This window comes from Bison bison, unplaced genomic scaffold, assembly GCF_000754665.1.
Source record: "Bison bison bison isolate TAMUID 2011002044 unplaced genomic scaffold, Bison_UMD1.0 scf7180017864525, whole genome shotgun sequence".
Lineage (NCBI taxonomy): Eukaryota > Metazoa > Chordata > Mammalia > Artiodactyla > Bovidae > Bison > Bison bison.
In genome coordinates this window covers 7,189,448-7,210,487 of record NW_011495076.1, presented here as the reverse complement: position 1 = coordinate 7,210,487, position 21,040 = coordinate 7,189,448, and the positions used below count along the sequence as shown (strand labels likewise).

The 21,040-nt window shown below is 39.7% G+C and overlaps 1 protein-coding gene across 1 annotated transcript in view; it reads left to right on the top strand.

The window, feature by feature from the left end:
• The window catches only part of DOCK4 (dedicator of cytokinesis 4), a 477,425-nt gene that overhangs the window by 313,199 nt on the left and 143,186 nt on the right, over window positions 1–21,040 (top strand). The window contains exons 17-22 of the mRNA XM_010831178.1: window positions 5,938–6,094; window positions 11,957–12,054; window positions 12,162–12,245; window positions 12,464–12,564; window positions 14,812–14,893; window positions 16,337–16,507. Of these exons, the coding sequence (XP_010829480.1) occupies window positions 5,938–6,094; window positions 11,957–12,054; window positions 12,162–12,245; window positions 12,464–12,564; window positions 14,812–14,893; window positions 16,337–16,507 (693 nt within the window). The remainder of the gene's footprint in view (window positions 1–5,937; window positions 6,095–11,956; window positions 12,055–12,161; window positions 12,246–12,463; window positions 12,565–14,811; window positions 14,894–16,336; window positions 16,508–21,040) is intronic.

The following is a 21,040-nucleotide window of genomic DNA, read 5'->3' as shown; positions in this document are numbered from 1 at the left end:
AGTCTCAAGTAAAGCAGCAGGCTGGCTTTCATCTCCCTCTTCTCTAATTTGTAATAAATTAACTTCATGCCATTTTAAAATGACTTGCACAGATCCCACCCTATCGAAGCAAACACAGAATTGTCCTTTTCTGTGACAGTGACATTGTTTTGTTCCCATTATCCAGGTGCAACCTCAGGGGGTTGTAGTCATGTGACCTGGTCTCTCCTAGGAAGAATGGCTCAGTTAATCGTTCCCACATCTCTCTGTCTGTCTCCCCCATCTGACATAATACCAGCAAGACTTTTGCTTGTCTGTGTCTGCTGCAAGAGGAGGGGAGGATATTTCTTCTTATTCTAATATCCATGTTGCCTTTTTCCGTGCCCACACTGGATTTAATGGAAAAAAAAATCATCCCTGTGCTAAAACAAAAATAGTTGCATTATGGGTATTCCCTAGAATGCAAGTGATCCGTATTTAACTACTCATTGGTTTAGGGATGTAACTGCATTTTACTATGGTGACAAAACCATCCATCAAAAAACACAGTGATGTAGTTTTGTGCAAAGCTGCAGTGTTTTACTATTCAGATTCACAGGCATTCAGACATCCAGCCACAACTTTTTTGCACTGATATCTCCATGCTGTACTTTACCAGCTTCATTTCTGTGATTTCCTTGATTTTTAGCCCTTCACCTGGGGGAAGATTGCTCCTACCCATTTATTCTCTCCCATCCGTACCCTTGTTCAGACTCCTCCTCACAGTCCAGACTCTTCTCCCACCTGGCAGAAGAACGCTCGAGAAATTCACGGCTGACTCTTTCTCACTCCCTGGCTTCTGCTGGTGAGCTGAGCATTTCCTCTGAAGAACTGGACAACCTTTCTGGCTTAACCCTTTGCAATATCTGCTGTGCACTACAGGCCTATCTTCTGGAACCTGTTTCTAGTCTTCACTGCTCTTCAGTCTCATTTTTTTTTCTGTTTCATCCAGTGAATGAACAAATTATCTCTGACTCATCTGTTGTGTTCCTAGGCTCCCATGACATGCCTTCTCTGCTCCTATGTGCTTCTCCTCCCCACTGCATCCAGATCACATGATCCCTTTTGCTCCCTGGGTGGTTTCAGAACACAGACCAGCCATTTCACTGTAGGACTCATAGGCTTGTTAGGTATGAAACTATTTTAGCTCCAAAGACCACTCTAAGCTCTCTCCCAGGGTGTTTCCCACAAACATACTTTGTGTGTGTGAAAAATGAAATCTTGGGGGTGATCTTTCTTAACCATACCTACCATTCAATATGTTATCTGTTAATTTTAAATTTGTTACAGCAAAACTCAAAACCTGGTTAAAACAACAGTAGAAGAGTCATTGTAGTCACGACTGCTATTTTGTATAGTAGTTGAGAGCATGAACTTTGGTTCACATCTTGGCTCTGATTCTTACTAACATTGTAATATTGAGCAAATCACATAAGCTTCTCAGGTTATGATGTTCTGCCTCACAGGATTATTATCAGAGTAAAAAAACACATGCAGAGTGCTTAGCCTGACATTTAGTAAGCCTTTGTAAATGATGGCAAATGCATGTAAATAAATGTAAATGCAGACCATCGGGTTGCAGAGTCAGACACAACTTAGCACATGACTTAGCAACTGAACAACATCAACAGAATGATCGTTGCTTGGATTGCCTTTAAAATCTCTAGTGCTGTGTGATGTGTTGAGGATGCAAGCTGAAAACCTCAGAGGACAAGAAAAGGCAGGCTGTGAGATTTTCTCTGCAGGCCATTTAAGTTCTTTGGAAATAGATTTAAACTCTAACCCCATACCTAACATATGATTTTGACTCCTAATGGACCAAAAAAAAAAATCTATTTTGAACACCTAGTATTAGTAAATATTATAATACAGTAAATACTAAAGCAAAACGTTCACAGAGACCAAAGAGTTTTTATGTACTTTTCTTTACTAAATTAATAGGTAGAATTCCTGCCCATCCTCTCCACTTCCTCTCCACACCAGCACCAACATACACACAACACATAACAAAAAACACACTGGTATTATTGGTGGAAGGAAGGTCTTAACTTCTGTGTGCAGAGTAATGTTTGTATTAGCTACTGTATTTTGTGTTGAGTAAGGGTGATAGAGTTCAGCTGTAAGAAGGTATCAAGATGTCACAGCTCGAAATCAGAGAGACTCCAATGCTGAGGTCTTGCCCCTAGGCTGGGGGAGAAGTGCAGTGAACTATAATAGGTGGCACTCACCTGGCCACAGTGACTGCCCCCTGTAAAGGCAGCCACGGTGTCTATTCACAGTGCCCCCTATGGGCAGAACACGGCCATCGCATCTTCAATCACAGAAATGGTTGATCCTTGACTGCAGGTTGAGCTACAGGGGTTCAGCAAGCAGACATTCTAAGAGGTTTCCAGAAGTATTCAAGAACCAGGCAGTCATTTGTGGGGATGGGGATAAGAAAGCAATCTATAGCTTCAGGATTTCTGTACACAGATGGAACATACCAGACCAAGGCATGCTCCAGCTTCTGGAGAAGAAACCTGGAAATAACTGGATGGTGTCTGGACTGGGGCTGTATGAAGCTTCAGTTTTAATAGGAAGGAGTGGTTCAACATACTGAATACAGGTCACGCTGGAGATGGGACCAGAGCATGTTACTGACCCTACAAACAATATCCAGGCAGAAAAAAATAGGACCAGTGTAGGGTGCTGTGCTCCAAGCCCTGATACCAGAACAAGACTGAGAAGAGGGGATGGTGACCCCAGGTTCCATAACTTTACATTGCTAAGCACTTTTTATTCAGGAAAGCATCTGAAGTGTTCACGTTATAATTATTTCTAAACTATATATGCACTCTTCTGTCTAAATGAAATATCTTGCCAAAGCATTTGGAGCCATAACTTGAGAAGAGAGTTTCTTGTGTTTATTGGTCCTCCTGTTACTGGGCAGATGTGCTGGGAAGAACATCTTGTAATATTCTGATTTTGTTTCTCTAAGCTTATTAGAGTTGTCTTTCTTAAAGATTTAGTATTAAAAAATGTTTGTAAATCACACAGATTAGCCTAGAATACCAAAGGGGTTCTGCGCTTAATTTCCTACCCGTTCCCAAGACACTAGCCTTAAAAATAAATATATACATTAAAAACAATAAAGTTCCTAAATTTAGTTATTTAGTTAAACTAAATACTAAGTTTAGCATAACTAAACTTATTTAGCTCAAAATAAGGTAAGCTATACTGATTCTATATCTGTTACAATATATTTTTCTCAAAATTTTAATTTAAAGTCACCTTCATTACAGAAACAGTATATAGATAAACAAAAATAAAAACACCATATTCTGATTGCTCAGATGATGTTAACTATTAGCGTATATGATGATGTTACCCCTTAGGGTATATCTTTCTGGAGGTTCTTCTGTATGAACTTTTTTTTACCCAGATGATGTTATTTATTTTAGTAGACTTTTAAAAGAGTAGCTTAGTATACAATAAAGTTGAGAGTAAAGGATAGAGACTTCCCTTCCACCCTCTGCCCTGGCATATGTGTAGCTTCCTCCATTGTCAGCATCATTCACCAGAAAGGTGCATATTTATTTTAACCAAGGTTGAATCTGCATTGACACATCATCATTACCCAAAGCCCTTAGTTTACTAGGGTTCACTCTTTTTTTATGCATAATTTTATTTTTCTTGATTTTTTGCTGTGCTGGGTCTTTGTTGCTGTGCCGGCTTTTCTCTACTCACAGAGAGTGAGGGACGTTCTCTAATTGTGCTCAGGCTTCCCATCGTGGTGGCTTCTCTTGTTGCCGAGCACAGGCTCTAGGGCGCACAGGCTTCAGTAGCTGAGGCACGTGGGCTCAGTAGTTGTGGCTCCCGGGCGCTAGAACACAGGCTCAGTTGTTGTGGCACACGGGCTTAATTGCTCCACAACATGTGGGATCTTCCCAGATCAGGGATAGAACCCATGTCTCCTGCTTTGGCAGATGGATTCTATACCACTGAGCTGCCAGGGAAACCCTAGGTTTCACTCTTGTTTTTGTGTATTCTGTGGATTTGGACAAATGTATAGTGACATGTATCTATCATCATAATATCATACTGCCCTAGAAAAATCTTCCGTGGTCTGTCTGTTCATCCTTTCTCCTACTCCCAACCTCTGGAAACCACTAATTTTTTTTTTTAACTGTCTTCATAGTTCTGCACTTTCTAGAATATTACATAGTTAGAATCATGGAGTTTGTAGACTTTTCAGATTGGCTTCTTTCACTTAGTGATATGCATTGTTTCCTCCATGTCTTTTCATGGCTTGGTAGCTCATTTATTTTTAGCACTGAAATGGTATTCTGGTTTCTGGATGTACCACATTTATCTATTCATGTACTGAAGAATATCTCGGTTGCTTCATTATATGTATTTTTTATTTTTTTATTGAAGTATAGTTTATTTACAATGTTGTGCCAATCTCTGCTATACAGCAAAGTAACTCAGTGATACACATGTAATAGACATGCTTTTTTTAATATTCTTTTCCATTATCATTTATTGCAAGATATTAAATATAGTTTCCTGTGCTATACAATAGGACCTTATTATTTTTTTATTTACTTTTTCCAGTTAATGACTTTTCCAATCATTAATTTTTTTTATCTCATCTAGAACTTAGTCAATGTATCAATTCCAAAAGAAAATCCTTTTCAGCAAGTTTGTCCAAATCCAGGGCCATTATATTGTATCTGGCTCTTACGTATCTCTTAAGTATTATTTAATCTAGAGTAATCCTTTTTTTTTCCCCCACAAAACTTGACTTGTGGAGTCAAAGACAGGCATCCTACAGAAAGTGCCGCCTTCTGGGTTTGTCTGGTTGCTTCCCCATAGCATTCAGCATGTTGCTCTGTCCTTTGTATTATCTGTGAAGTGGAAGGTGAATCTGTTGGTGTCACCCATTCAGGCTCCACAGCTTTGGGAGGAATGCATTGCGAGGATGATGTGTTGTTTTCGTTGCCCTGCATCAGAGGGCCGACAGCCCAATCCCCCGACGTGCAGTTACATTTGTCCCCTTGCCGGTAGGAGGGAATCTGTGTGGTAGCGTAGAATGTTCATTTGCTCATCAACAATTTTCCTACTGATTTTAGCATTTAGTGACAACCCTTGACTAAAGAAAGAATTACACTAGGAATATGAAACTGTATTTTTAAAACCTATAATTTCTTTTACATTTGTTGACTGACATTTTCTGTAGGGATTTCTCACCATAGTGGGATTATTATATTATCATGAAATACAGAGTCCTTTAATTGCCTGTTTTCAAAGTAAGGAGTTGTTTAATATCTACCTCAGAGGAGATGTGGGAAGAATTTAAGCACTTTTTTAAAATGCTATGGTTGTGGGATGAGGGGTGGTGGTGGGAGGGAGGCTCAAGATGGAGGGGATATATGTGTGTGTAGATATATATGTATATATATATATATAGTTATGGTTGATTCGCGTTGTATGACAGAAACCAACACAACATTGTAAAGCAGTTATCCTCCAGTTAAAAGATTTTTTAAAATGCTATGGTCACTGCAATATGATTTCTTGAGCACTTCCAATGTATCAGGCTCTATGTAAAGGCCTCACGTAATCTAATTTGTTTGGCAGCATAGTGAGGTCATAGAGATAGAAAAGGAAATCATAAGAGGCTGAATAACTTGATACAGTTACTTGTGTGGGAAGTAAGAGAGCTAGAATTCAAACCCAAATGGGTCTGCGTCCAAAATAAGTGAGTTATTCCTCTTAGACATTTTTGTTGCATTTTACTTAAAAGCCAAATTCTGTTTGTAATGATATTTGGAATATTTCCCAGTTCTTAAAAACTAGAAATGAATATTATGCTTAATAATTCTCAAGAGGTCTCTTAACTCTCCCCCTTCCATTTTTTAAAATATTTTTTTACAGTGTGAAGAAAACACAAATCTTCAGGATACTACCCGCTACCTCAAACTTCCTTTTTCCAAGGGCATTCTCCTTGGCAATAATAATCAAGCCATGAAGGCCACAAAGGAGTCTTTTTGGATAACATCTTTTCTCTGTTCCACAAAACTCACACAAAACGGTAATGTATAATACTGTTTTATTTGAAAGCCCCTGTATTTAAGTACTCATGTGAATTTTAGTTGGATATTCTGTAAACATCAGTTTTATATTTAAGAACTTTGCACTAGAAAAATTGTTGTTGATCCTTCTGTTTGTGGTTTTTAATAAAATAAAAGTAATTGTGACTCAACAAACAGCTAAATGTGTATAGTTTAAGGACTACAGAATTATCCTGGTATTGGAACCCAATACTCAAGTCCTCAAATAAACCATCAAAACCCAGCTGCTTAAAAAAAAAAAAAGGCAAAGATTACCACCAACTTAATCTCTCTTGCTTCATAAACTGTGCTAATTGCAGGCTTCAGAGTAAATGCTGTTTTCTGTTTAATTAGATGGATATTACTTTTCTATTCTAGCATTACTTTTTATGTCAGTGATTGTTTAGAAAGTTATGATTAAGAAAGCAAGCTCTTCTCCTTGGCAAATTGTTCTGAAAGCATTGTCTGTAATGAAGGAAGTAAATTAAATATTTTTGAATTCTTCATGGTCACCATGTAAGGCTTCTGGAAAGCATCCTGAATGCCATATAATAAAATTAGTCTCATTCTATTGAAGACAATCACTTTATAATAAGGTATGTCTCTTCCTTGACTTTAGTATTGGGTTACATTCTTTTGATAAGCCCGTGGTAACTTGAATAAGATAAGTAGAATATGCATTTATTACACCTAACCTACAAAGCATCATGGGGCTTCCCAGGTGGCTCAGACGGCAAAGAATCTGCCTGCAATGCTGGAGATGCAGGTTCGATCCCTGAATCAGGAAGATCCCTTGTAGCAGGAACTGACAACTCACTCCAGTATTCTTGCCTGGAGAATTCCATGGACAGAGGAACCTGGTGGGCTACAGTCCATAGGGTTGCAAAGAGTCAGACATGACTGAGCATGCACATACCACCACGACCACAAAATATCTAAGAAAAGTTCTTTCTTCTGTGTCATACAGCTTGGCCCAGCCTACACTAAACAAGCTCAGAACACTTACAGTAGCTTCCACCTGGGCAAAATTCTCTAACACAGAGCCTATTTTATAATATAATGTTGAATGTCTCACATAACTTATTGGATACTGTACTAAGAGTGAAAAACAGAATGGTTGTATTAATAACCATATTGCTTCTTTACCTTTATGATCACTTGGCTGTCTGGCATCTGAGGCTCAATGCTCAACATTATAGGAGGCTGTTGTACTGCATGTAGCTAACCCAGGAAAATACCTGAACTCAAAAATTGAAATATAGTTTCTAAATGATTTCATATCACTTTTGCACCCATGTAAAGTCAAAAATCTGAAGCCAAATCATAGTAAATCAGGGCTCTGTATTGTTAGGCAAAAAAAATGCTCCTGTGCTTAAACTTTTTAAAGTGTTATTAGTTCTTTCTTCTGTGTCATATAGTAAGAAATACATATCTTTTCTCAGAACATGGAATGAGAAAAGAAGCAAATTTTGGCGTTATTATAATGACCACTTTTAATGATACCATCCAATTTGTCAAACAGTGCTACTGTATTTATATAGGACCTTGGCAAATTATTTTTTTTACATTTATATCGGGTTTCATTTATCCCCTTCCAGAGGTATTTTTGGAGACATATTTCTAAAAATAAACTATGTAGTTTATTTGTAGTAAGTTTGATTGAAGGTAGCTATTGCCAAATTAGGTTATTACATCAGACTATCAGTATTCAATGGTTAATGATCTTACTTAAATAAAACCTTCATTGACAGAATTCCGTTATGACTAAACAGCATTTACCAAATCTTAGGCATTTTTTTTTTTTTTTTTGTGAGAAGAGTCTAACCCCAGAGAGGTTGTGAAAATAATAAAATCAACGTTTTTGACTCCCTTAGGTGTTATTTTCATTCATCCTATATGGATGAGTTGTGTGTCTCTAAAGAATCTGGTTCGTATTTAACTCTCTGCCTCCATTAGATTATTTTCAGCCAGTATTAGTTGTCAGTTACTGCTGTAGTAATTACTATAAACTTATTGGCTTAAAACAACAATAATTTATTAACTTATAATTTTGGAGGTAGAAAGTCTGCAATCTTATTCCCTGGGCTAAAATCAAGGTGTCAGCAGGGCCACGTTCCCTCTTGAAATCTCTAGCAGGGAATCCCTTTATTTACCTTTCCTAGGTAAGCACCTGTAGTCCCTGGCTACAGGCCCCTTTCTCCATCTTCCAAGACAGCAACAAAGCATATTCGATCTCTCTGACTCTGATCATCTTCCATCTTTTAAGGACCCCTGTGATGAGAGTGCTCCCACCAAATCATCCAGGATAATACCCCATTTAAAAAATCTTTAACTTAATCATACCTGTAAAACTCTTTTGTCAGTTAAGATAAATCCATGGGTTAGAATATGGACATCTTTGGGGGCCATTATTCTTCCAAAGATATAAACCTAACAATAGATTCTCTGCCATGAAAACATTTGGCCCTGCCTGCTTAATTATTTCTAGTTCTAGGGTTTAGGCTATTAGACAGAACTGTGAACATAAGACAGAGGAAAACAAATCCTGATAACTAGAAGCTGCTGCTCTGTAAAAGCAGAGAACATTTTTCAAGTAAATAAACTATTCACGAAGTCATTAAACATCTCACTATATAGAAAGCAATGCTTGACACATTATTGAAGACTAATAAGTGCTTAATTACCATTGTGACTTTGATTAACCTTGTCAATGTTGGACAGCTCAAAATGAGGCAGGAAATGAATAGTGTGTTTAAAGACATGGGACAGAGGGAGGAAGGAAGTTCTTTTTTCTGAAATTTACATGCTAGACACATGTCTCTGTGTAGAAGTAATCCACTTCCAAATTGGAATTAAATTTTTTTTGTATTCATTTTACTCGACTTGGAAAATATACAAATCCCATTTCCATTACAATTGGGCATTTAGTAAGTGATGTGGCCTCTAGGACAGTTTCCTAGAGCAGATTTGCATTTCAGGATTTCTAAAGTGTGTCTGTCTACACACGTTCTGTGTCTTCCAGTGTCATTCTTAGATAGCATAGTGAGGCTAGTGCACTGGCTGGACTGGACATCTGTGATTGCCAGATCAAGGAAATATTTTAAGTTTCTTAAAAGTAGGGATCAGAAAAGGAATCACTTTACTTGTTTGTTAGCTTCCTTGGACTGTTAAAAACAACTTTTTAAAACGTTAAGAAAAAATGAAAACAGTGCTTAAATTCAGTCTAACATTTGTGCCAATACCGACTGTTCCATATCCCCTTCTCCCTCCAGTAATGGGTGGTTTATTCAGTCTCTTCCTGAGATGGTGGTTTAAAAAAAAAAAAAAGTAGGGATCAGGTCATCCACCTATTTTATAGCTCTTGGCAGATCAGACATACAGTCAGTACACACTTAAATGATAGTTGAATGGAATGTATAAAATTCTCATTTTCAGTAATAGGTCCTAGCTGCAAATTGGCAACTGAGGTATCTTCAAATGGCTAAAATAAAGACCTAAGAGATGATAATTTTGACTTGATTCTGAGTACATGGCATACATGATTAATTGTGTCCAGATGGACAAAGTATAATACATTATTCTCCTTTTGGCTTCATTGGGAGCAGTCTAACGATTCCTCAGACTTCTTGCAGGAAAGATGAATAGCCCCATCCCGGACCGCTGTCATCTGCTATCCAGCTCTGCTGATGACAGTCCTATTCCTTGTCCTCTACTGATGCCACTTTGCAGCCTGTAGAGCCTCCTTCTTCCTCTGCACAGGGTCCACCCCTCACGTTGAACGCTCCTGCAAAGGGCTCATTCTAAAGGGCAGGGAGAGAGAAGGAGGGGGCAGAGCTGGATAGGAGGGGGAGTGGGAAGTAAATGGTAGCACAAATTATAAAAGAGGGGCTGCCAGGGAAGGTGGCAGGCACCCTGAAGCTAGATGTGGGAAGTCCGAGCAGGCCAGCAAGCAGACCAGGAGAATCCTGGAGAACTTTCTTTGGTCAGCTGGTCTCACCCTGTAGAATCTCTCATCTAAATATAACCAATCATATTTTAAAATGTTTCAATCATACCTCCAGGGTGTCTGAGTTAGACGTGAATGTTCAACATTTTCAGGGTTTTCTGCTATGAAAATAATCATAAATTCCTTTTTCAATGTCAGTTTTTGAAAAATTCCCTCATTTTTCTAAGTCTAAATCCTCCTCCTCCTCTTACCCCTATTTGTTATAGAAAAATGTTCCTATTTAGTGCTAAGTTTCCTACTTTTGGTTCCTTTGTGGTTTTTCCCTTGAAATTGGCTTTGGTGGAAGTTGCTTCTATTTCCTCTTGAGATTCTTATGTTTTTTCTCTTTATTTACTGTGTGTGTTAGATGCTCCACTGTTTCCAACTCTTTGTGACTCTATGGACTGTAGCCCCCAGGCTCCTCTGTCCATAGGATTCTACAGGCAAGGATACTGGAGTGGGTAGCCATTTCCTTCTCCAGGGGATCTTCCTGACCTAGGGATCTTTGTTTACTACGTCATGTTTTCTTTCTCATCATAACTATTTCCTTGATTATTTGTTATTGTGTTTGGTGTTTGCTTTTTTTTTTTTTTTGGTCTTTCTTGCCTCTTGGCAAGTCCCATTCAAGTTTCTCCTGAAACAAGTGCTTTGAAGCAGAAAACCCCTCCTGGCTTCTCTCGTGGCTTCTCTAGTATCTCAGTCCCACTGGCACCAGGAGAATAGCCCTGCCAGGTTCCCCTGCCCTGGGCACGTCCTGCTTCCATGAGCCTTGTCAGTTGTTACTGCTGTCATTGGCGTCCGATGCCACTGACTCCTTGTTCCCTTTGGAGACCAGTGAAGATGGGCACCATGTGCAGGAGCTTCTGCCCAGGAAGGAGGAGGAAAGGATTTATTCCCTCACCAGTGAAGAGGTTCCCTGAGGACTCTGCTGGACACAGGGCTCACATGTCAGGTCAGAAAGAAAAGGGAATTGAAGAGCTGGGACCTGCTTTTGCCCAGAGTCTAGGGTGGAAGATGGTCACAGAGTCCAGGAATTGGCCCTGTCAGGTCCAAGGGCTCATTTGCTGGTCTAACAGTTGACTGGACTTGTCATCATTGTATGGTTTCCCAGGTGTCTCAGTGGTTAAAACCCATCTGCCAATGCAGGAGACACAGGTTTGATCCCTCGGTCAGGAAGATCTTCTGGAAGAGGGCATGACAACCCAATCCAGTATTCTTGCCTAGAGAATTCCATGGCCAGAGGAGCCTCGTGGGCTACAGTCCATAGTGTTGCAAAGAGTCGGACCCGACTGAAGCAACTTGACATGGCATGGCATGGCATCATTGTGCAGGAACCTTCTAGTCATGCCAGGTTTGGGTCACATTGTCAAGAAGACCTTCATTGCCAAATGGAATTGGTTACTTGGCAGAGTGCTATGTCTTGGGAGCAGAAAAGTGAATCAAGTGGGTTTCCAGCCCTCAAGAATCTCCCAGTTTAATTGGAGGAGGCAGAAAATTCTCCAGCCAGTACTTACCAACTGCCTGCTGTGTGCCTGCTCTGTTCCAGTGCTAGCACTAAGTTGGGGCCATGCTCAATGAGGTTTTTTTCTCTTGGAGTTCACAGTCTTTGGGCAAATACAAGTAGCCTGAGAACTGAAGGATAAGCAAGAGTTTGTCAGTCAAGAGCACTGGGAAGGGAGAAAGAGAACACACTGTAATGAATGCCATCTTAGAGGGTTAGTTGGAGTCTGGGGGAGCATGCAGTTTGGGTGACCAAGTGGCAACATATTTAAGAATTCACTGTTTACCAGTTAGAACACTTTCCTGTGAGAGCCTGTTCTCTATCAAGGCAACTAATCTTCCTTTTCTGTTTGGACAGGTGATATGCTTGATCTTTTGAAATGGAGAACCCACCCAGACAAGATCACAGGCTGTCTCTCTAAATTAAAAGAAATTGATGGCTCCGAGATAGTAAAGGTAAATGCATCCTGTTATTCTTCTCTTAGAAATTTGTGGGATAAAGAATACTTAGAGGGGAAAGACAGAGGATATTTTATTTATGCTTTTACTTCTTTATCTAACAGTTTCTGCAAGATACACTGGATACCTTATTTGGAATTTTAGATGAAAATTCCCAAAAATATGGGTCTAAAGTGTTTGATTCATTGGTGAGTTTAAATTAACTTTATACCTTAATTTTGTCTTTAAATCTTGACTTTGATAAGACTGGTTTAGGAATGTACACTTAATAGAATGAGCTCACTTGAAAGGAAACCTTCCCAAATCAAAAACAAACAAACAAACAAAAGAAACCTTCCCACTCCCCCTGCCAAAAAAGTCTTGGTTTGCATTCAGTTTTGTAAAACTCTGTTTTGTTTTGTTTTAGGTTCACATAATCAATTTGCTGCAAGATAGCAAATTTCATCATTTTAAACCTGTAATGGACACTTACATTGAGAGTCATTTTGCTGGGGCACTTGCATACAGGTAAGGTCCTTTATCTTATTATTGGTTTAGAAACAGTTCCTTTTGAACTTTTTAAAGCAGAACCAGCTATATAGGAAAATTTAAAAGAGAATGTAGGAAGAAATGAAGCACAGCTACTCAAGTGTCTCTTGAGACAGTATCTTCCTTTTTCACACATCTTTTTTTGATGGCTGAAACTTATTTTGATTTTAAAAGGTTGGGTCGGGGGAAGAACTTCTGAGTTCTAGTCCTGAAACCTAAAATATAATGTTTTCTTTTTGCCTCTGTTTCACTTGATCTTCTGTAGTCTAAAATACCTGGTTATTTCATTTTGACAGTCAAGAGCCCCATTTAATCATCACACTCCTTGGTAATTCTAGATGTCTTTAAGAAAGAAATATAATGGGAAAACAGCCTTTGCCATCATACCATTTTAAAGTCCTTTGTTCATTCATTTGTTAATATTTATTGAGTGCCTCCTGCATGCCAGACACTAAGCTTTGTGCTGATTGTATGAAGAGCTGGCCCATGGATGCAAGGGGTTCAGTTATTAGACTCTATCCTCTGTTACCAGCTGCCATTTTAACCGCTGCTCCTTTCTTACCCACTCAGATAAGATAAGCAAGACTAAAAGTGAATGAATAATGACATGCTGTAGCTGGTACCTGCTTACATGTAGCCTAGAAGATAACAACTCCTCTCTTTCTGTCCTATGGGTGACATCTTCCTGGTCATGGGCCTGCTTAAATACAGCCCTGAAATGTACCCCAAAGTTCCATCTCCCCATTCCACTGCTGTCATTGCTATTCTGCCAGTTTTTTTTAGTTTATAATTGTTTTTTTTTAAATTAGGGGATAATTGCTTTTCAATGTTGTATTAGTTTCTGCTGTACAAAGTGAATCAGCTGTATGTATACATAAATCCTCTCCCTAGCCTCCCACCACCACCCCCCATCCCACCCCAGGTCATCACAGAGCACCGAGCTGAGCTCCCTATGTTATACAGCAGCTGCCAATGTTTTTATCTTATACACTAAATACCTATGGGCATGTGCACGCAGTCGTCTATTCCCAGAAGTGCGTTAAAGGGGCATGGAATCAGGGCTTTGCCCTTTTCCCCCATCTGTGTGCTGTATAAAAGATAGTAGGTAACCAGGTAAGCATTTCATCCAGTTCCTTTGGTTGTTTGCTTCCATAGCCTGGTAAGATTTACACCTCTGATGTTTAAGTGAATGGAGTCACTTTTGCAAGACTTGACCTTCTACCGACATGAGTTTTTCAGAGGGTGAAATGTTTGAGCAAGGATAGTTTTGCCCTTGACCTAACAGTTTGGGCTCTGGTGTGAGGGGTCACTGTTCCAAGTGATACTGTCTCTGGAAACTAGAAAACAGTGGTGTAATGTCTAAACTTCAGATTAGCCAGGAATGCAGCTCATCAGTTCTAATAAGACAAATAAGGCCCATGGAATCTTCTTGGGCCAGAATCATGACCACTCATCCTCAAAAGTAGTGTTCCCATCAGCATATACTGACTGGAACAACCATGAATTCTCCTCAGACAGAGAAAATTTTTAAAAATTGCTGTTTTCTAGACACCAAGAACTGGCCAGTGTTAAAGGTCACGTGACTGCAATCTTGATAATTTGAGGTGTGGAGGTTAATTCCATTTTTATTTCTTAAAACAATAAAACTTCTAGAAATTACTTGGAAAAAATAAAACTTGGCTTTTCTGGAAATTACTAGGCCATGCTCTGATGGTAAGCCTCATTCTTCCCACAGGTCAGAGAATTGGCTTGTTAAGTCCATGGGGTGTGATTTGAAATGAGGAGGTGGTATCTTCATCCTTCCCCACACCTTCTTTTGCCTCCAGCTAAATATTTTATCCAAATTAGGATTTCACTGGGGAGGAAATCCTAATTAGCAGTTGTCCGAGACTGACCATGGCAGTCAGATTCAGACACTCCCCTGGCCTTTCTTCTGATATTTGTGTTCACCCGTTGGAAGCACGGCCAGAAGCAGCAGGGCTCGTGGAATATGTCCAGATTAAAAGGAATCTCGCTGGGAGGAAATGTTGTTTCTCTCTTCAGCTTCAAAAAAGGGGTAATGATGGTGATATGCAGACTTTGTAAAATTATCATAACAGTTTGACAGAAACGTGAGAACTGATGGAAAATGATGCCTCCTTGTGATAAAAATAAGCATTTGATTTGTTGGCTTCTAATTGAGAATGAGACCAACTGTACCTTCTGCACATTTCCCCTGTATTTTAGAGATCTCATCAAAGTACTCAAGTGGTATGTGGACCGGATCACAGAAGCGGAGAGACAAGAGCACATCCAGGAGGTGTTGAAGGTAATGACACGCTGTGGATAGCACATCGTAGCCCAGCAGTGCTGCTGCGTGGTGATGCCTAAGCAAATTGGTTTCCTCAACACAGGCAGTAATCGCTGATGATGTATCACTGACATTCCAATTCAGTGATCTTAATCAGTTTGTGGCTGCTCCAGAGATGATGAGATTTGAAAAGAACTTTGCCAGACTCACTGGAACCTCCCTAGCATTAAATCTTTAGTCCTCCAGGCTCTGAACACTTGAAATCTAGAAGGAAGGGTGGAGAAGACAAGACTGCAGATGAGCAGTTAAGCTTAGAAGTTCCCTGTTCTTGCTTCTACCAGTGACAGAGACCATCTGAGAACCATTTGTCTTACATTTTAAGGGCTTCCCTGGTAGGTCTGCTGGTAAAGAATCCATCTGCAATGGAGGCGACCCCAGTTCAATTCCTGGGTTGGGAAGATCCTCTGAAGAAGGGATAGGTTACCCACTCCAGTATTCTTGGTCTTCCCTGGTGGCTCAGACGGCAAAGAATCCACCTGCAATGTGGGAGACCTGGCTTCAATCCCTTGGTTGGGAAGATCCCCTGGAGGAGGGCATGGCAACCTAAACCAGTATTCTTGCCTGGAGGATGACTTAGCAGGAATCATAATGAGGAAACCTGAGATTTTACAGTGTCTCGTGGTTTAACACTGCCCATATCTCTGGGTCCTACAAGCTCTCTATATATGAAGATGTTGATACCTTTCTTGCAACATGTTTGTAAAGGATCTACCAATAGATTCTTTTTTAAATTAATTAATTGATTTTAATTGGAGGGCAATTACTTTGTAATATTGTGATGGTTTTTGCCATACATCATCATGAATCAGCCACAGATATGCATGTGTCCCCCACATCCTGAACCCCTCTCCTACCTCCTTCCCATCTGTCAATAGATTCTTAAGAGGATTGTGCAGTAACAGCCTTGGCAGCCTTTTGATTTTGTAATTGAGTACATAGTATTTGATGTCAGTAGATAAAAGTAAATAGGTGTACATTCTAAAAAACAAGCATTTTACTCATTATAAATTTGTCATTTGGGACTGATTGAAGGTAAAATGCAAGTGGCAAGAGAACCTACCAGCATAGCAGAATTATTTTTGAAAAACAGACCACCATATCTTTGTTAATTATATTAAAAAAAAATCATCTGAGGATCAAAAACATTTAACCTCTATAAGAATTACCTCTTTAAGAATTACATAGAATTTAAAAATTATCTATACTTTTCCTCTCATTAGGTGTTAGAGAAAAACAGCTCTTTTGCTATGAGTAAATACTATTCAAAAATCACACTGGGCCTTAGTACTTCAATCAATAATTTAAAAGTCTAATGGTGTACTATAGTTTTGTGTTGTGTCATTGTTAAATAAATACCTTTGATTTTCTTTGAAACTAACATTTAAAAAATTTTGTTTTAAGGCCCAAGAATATATTTTTAAGTATATTGTTCAGTCTCGAAGGCTGTTTTCCCTTGCCACCGGAGGACAGAATGAGGAGGAATTTCGCTGCTGTATTCAGGAACTGCTCATGTCAGTTCGTTTTTTTCTTTCACAAGAAAGCAAAGGATCTGGAGCATTATCTCAATCACAGGTAATTGTCTTTTCATCTCTGCTGAATAGAGGAAAAAATGAGTCCAATTTATTTATTTTTACCTAGCCGCCTAAGTGAATATTTTCTCCATCAGCATTTCATAGCTCCAGGTTATATTTGTAGCTTAACTGACTTGGAATAGCCTTTTAAAAAGTCCTCCAGCTTCTAGTACCAGCAGAGCAAAAGTTGGTAATGTCTTTCTTTGGACTGTTATCGCCCTGAATGGGGAGCCTGTTGGTTTGCATCGGCCTCCATTCCAGTTTCTAGAACTCACGCTGATGATTGGAGACACCCTGTCAATGTCACCTGTGGGGAGGAATTTTTCCCTAGCTAGTCTGCTACTGGAAGGACTGATGCTGAAGCTCCAGTCTTTTGGCCACCTGATGTGAAGAGCTGACTCATTGGAAGAGACCCTGATTTGGGCAAGACTGAGGGCAGGAGGTGGAGAAGGAAATGGCAACCCACTCCAGTGCTCTTGCCTGGAGAATCCCAGGGACGGGGGAGCCTAGTTGGCTGCCGTCTATGGGGTCGCACAGAGTCGGACACGACTGAAGCAACTTAGCAGCAGCAGAGGGCAGGAGGAGAAGGGGGCGACAGAGGATGAGATGGTTGGATGGCATCACTGGCTCAATGGACATGAGTTTGAGCAAACTCCAGAAGATAGTGGAGGACAGAGAAGCCTGATGTGCTGCAGTCCGTGGGGTCACAGAGAGTGTTGTTTTGAGCAACAAAAACAACAATCTGCTGCAGTTGTTTTCCCCAAGCCTTCCTTTTTTTTTTTTTTTTTTTTGATACACTGTGTGAGCAGTTCCCCAACCAGGGATGGAACCCAATCCCAGGAATGAGACTGGTGAGTCCTAACCACTGGACCGCCAGAGAATTCCCACGTGCTGTATTTTAATCCATGCACTTGAGGCTCATTGTACTGGTCTCGGCTAAACTGCATGTTGTTTTGTTTTCAGTTGGCCCTAATCATCCTGGGAGTTATTTTCTATCACCAGTGCTCAGCGGTTGCTGCCAAAGTATATTACCAGGAGTAGCTCTCATGTTTTGTTTAAGAACAGGATCTATCTACTTTTCAAATAGTGTGCTGAGAGGTCATTGTGCTGAGAGATCATTCTGAATATCTTTCTCTACACTTTCTTAATACTTCTTGTACCTGTTTAATTTTAATAACTTGATTTAAAAACCTGTCAGATGGAGAAGCAACTTCCTTATTACTCTCCCCTGGAGACTTGAGACTTACAATCACTGTGAATTTGGATACAAAACGGGATATTGGGAGATTAGATCCCTAGGAGTATTGTTGTAACTTGGTGTCTTTTGCCATTTGGAAGGCATTATATATAAAGGCAAAACACTAGAAATGTGCAAGCCCCCTCCAATAACAATGCCGTGTTTTTCTGACTATTTGGGAGCTGTTCTTATTACTTTCTTCTTTGCAGAGGTGGACTTACCTTCCATCTGGGTAAGGATGTTGTTGTTTAGTCACTAAATCATGTCCGACTCTTCTGCGACCCCACAGACTATAGCCTACCAGGCTGCTCTGTCCATGGAATTTTCCAGGCAAAAATACTGGAGTGGGTTACCATTTCCTTCTCCAGGGGATCTTCTCAACTCAGGGATCAAACCTGCATCTCCTGAATTACAGGTGGATTCTTTTACCACTGACCCACTGGGGAAGCCCCTGGATAAGGATACAGGCTCTTTTAATATTATTTTGGCTTCTCTTGTCAATGGTACGATCACTGAACTTTAGGAGAGTTGCCAGAGATCTCAATGTCAAGTTGCCAACTAATCAAACCTTACTTATCAGCTGGTGATATTTGAAAAGGATATTCCAACAGGCTAACCATATTTTCCTTTAGATCAAAATTCTCAGAAGTTCACTACTTTTATAAAAACTGTTGAAAATTTCAGTTTTCATTTTGAGATTTTTCTTTAAAAAAAAAAAGAAAAACCTCTATCAAGGATACAACGTACCTAATTCACAACTGAAAAATATTCTCCTACTCTCAAGAGTAACCTTAAGTCATGGTTTCTCAAATGAGAATGTCTTGCTATGGACTCCTGAGATTTTTTTTCTTCTTTAGAGAAACGTTCTTTTACCTTCGTTACGTTACACTGAATCCTAGCCGTCTCTCTGAGAGATTTGGGCTCTGAGGTACAGCCATGATATAGAGCAGCTTCCTTTTCTATATTTAACCTCCAACTGCTCTTGATTCTCTAAATTCTACCCCTCCATCAGGATAGTGAAGCAATTGGGACTTCCCTGGACGTGAAATGGTTAAGAATTCACCTTCTAATGCAGGGGGTGTGGGCTGTATCCCTGGTTGGGGAAGTAAGATCCCAAAAGCCTTGGGGCATGGCCAAAGAAAAATTAAAATATATTTTTTTAAATAGTGAAACTTTCACACCTTCAAAGAATCATATTTGATTCTTGTTTTTTGACTGTTAGCTTTTTATCAGGAGATAATATATAAAATGTGTACATAGTTTTTTAGTTTGATGCTAAGAGAAAATTTATATAAAGAAGTGGTTAGTTTTCTTCATTAAGCAAAGAGGAATTCTCCTTCCTCCCTCTATATTTTTGGAGGAAGGAGAATTTTAAACACTTCTTCCCATTCTAAGTTCCCCTTTGACCCCACACTTTCATAGCTGTCTCTTCTAAGATGGAAGGTGTCACTAATCTGATTGATCCAGTATGTTAGGTTACTGTCACTGCACAACAAATGACCATGATGGTGTTAGATGACACTCATTTATCAGGTCAGATTCTGTAGATCAAAAGACGTGGTCGGATTTTTGGCTTAGGGTCTCCTGAGAGTAGCCAAAAGCAGGGGATTGGCTTTGACGGCTTATCTGGAGGCTCTCGGGAGGAATTCACCTTCTAGATCTTTCAGACTTTGGACAGGAATCAGTTTCCTTATGGGTGAGAGTCCCATTTCCTTGCTGGCTGTCAACCAGAGGTGGGGAAGGAGCTGGGTGCTCTTAGCTCCTGGAGACCACTCACATTCCTTGGTGTATGGCCCCTCTGATCCTCAAAGCCAGGCACAGTTTATCAAATCTTTCTCGTGCTTCAGATCTCTGAGTTCCCCCACGTGTCAGAGAACACTTCTGCGTGGGAACAGCATCAGGGGAAAAATTTCTTGGAGATCATCTTAGAACTCTGCCTACTGTGTCCAGAGCCAAGGATAGCCATTGGTCCGGATTCTTGCCTTAAACACAAAAATCCCAGTTTCCTTGCTCCATTTTGGATTTTTTCCATGTGAGTTACAACTCAGCAAATTCTGTCTCCTGGAGGCAGAATAGGCCATCCCAGCAATCCTTCCAGTTGGATCAGTAGACAGCTGCTCTGTAGAGCTGATACTGCTGCTGCTGCTAAGTCGCTTCACTGCTAGGAGGTTCATTTGGTCATCCTGGCCTAAGCCCAGCCTGCTAATAATTCTGTCCTTGGGAGCAGGACAGAAGGCTAACTCAGCTGTCTATAGTCCATTCCAAGGACAGCTCTCTACCCTGGGAACCCCAAGAAAAGAAGAATGGTGGAAGGCATTGAGCCCTGAGACCCTGCCCCAAATTCCTATTAATTATCTTTTCTCTTTTTGTCTTGGATACCAGGAAGATCAAAACAATATCGTGTTTTTATTTGCAGTAAAAATCTTTAGCTTAGATACCTGTGCAAATATCTTTCTGCCCTCATCACAAGGTCCTTTTTTATTTATCCTTTTTAATAATTGCATCTTACACTTCAGGTACAAATATCTTTTTGAAATAAAGAGGTATAAATAAAGAATTGATGCATACATTAAGGGATTTATGAGGAACATCAAGTTAGGTGACTTTTTAGTGATCAGAAAGCTGGCCTCATTTAATTTTTTTAAACTTCATCTTATGACTCAGTTCTTTGCAGAGTAAAATGAAGGTTATATAAATATAGTCTTTACCAAAAAATATCAGGTTATTAATTTTAAAAGCATTCAAGTAGATCTATAATTTTTAAAGGTCAAAGGGAGAACATAGCTGTTGACCCTAGCACCTTGAGCATTCTGATGGTTCTGACATCAGAAACAGGTCTCGGCTCTTCAACATATTTCTGCTGCTGTTATATAGGTAGATACCAAAGTCCACAAATTTGAATTTGATTCTGTGCTTGAATCATCAGCGTATGTAGACTTGACCCACTTTCTGCTGGTGTCAGATCTCATTGGTAAATCCGACGGCCATTGAATCTCAGCATATTAGAAACATGTGCCTCTTCCTCCACCAGGTGGTTGATCAATTTTTCTTTCCACTGCCCTCCTTTTGTGGAATTTCAAAAGGCTGAGTTTGTTTTGATGTACAGTCTTAGCCCAGTTTTTAAAGTATGCCCTTCAGGGTTTGAAGTTAGCATCTATTTTTTTTTTTCTTTAAAAAAATAATGATCAGGTTTCTTCATTTATGTAAACAATATTGTTCTTAATACACACAGTTTTGGATTTTCATTAGATCTTGAAGTAACCCGAGGGATTATTCCAATGATCTTGTCATTTTACA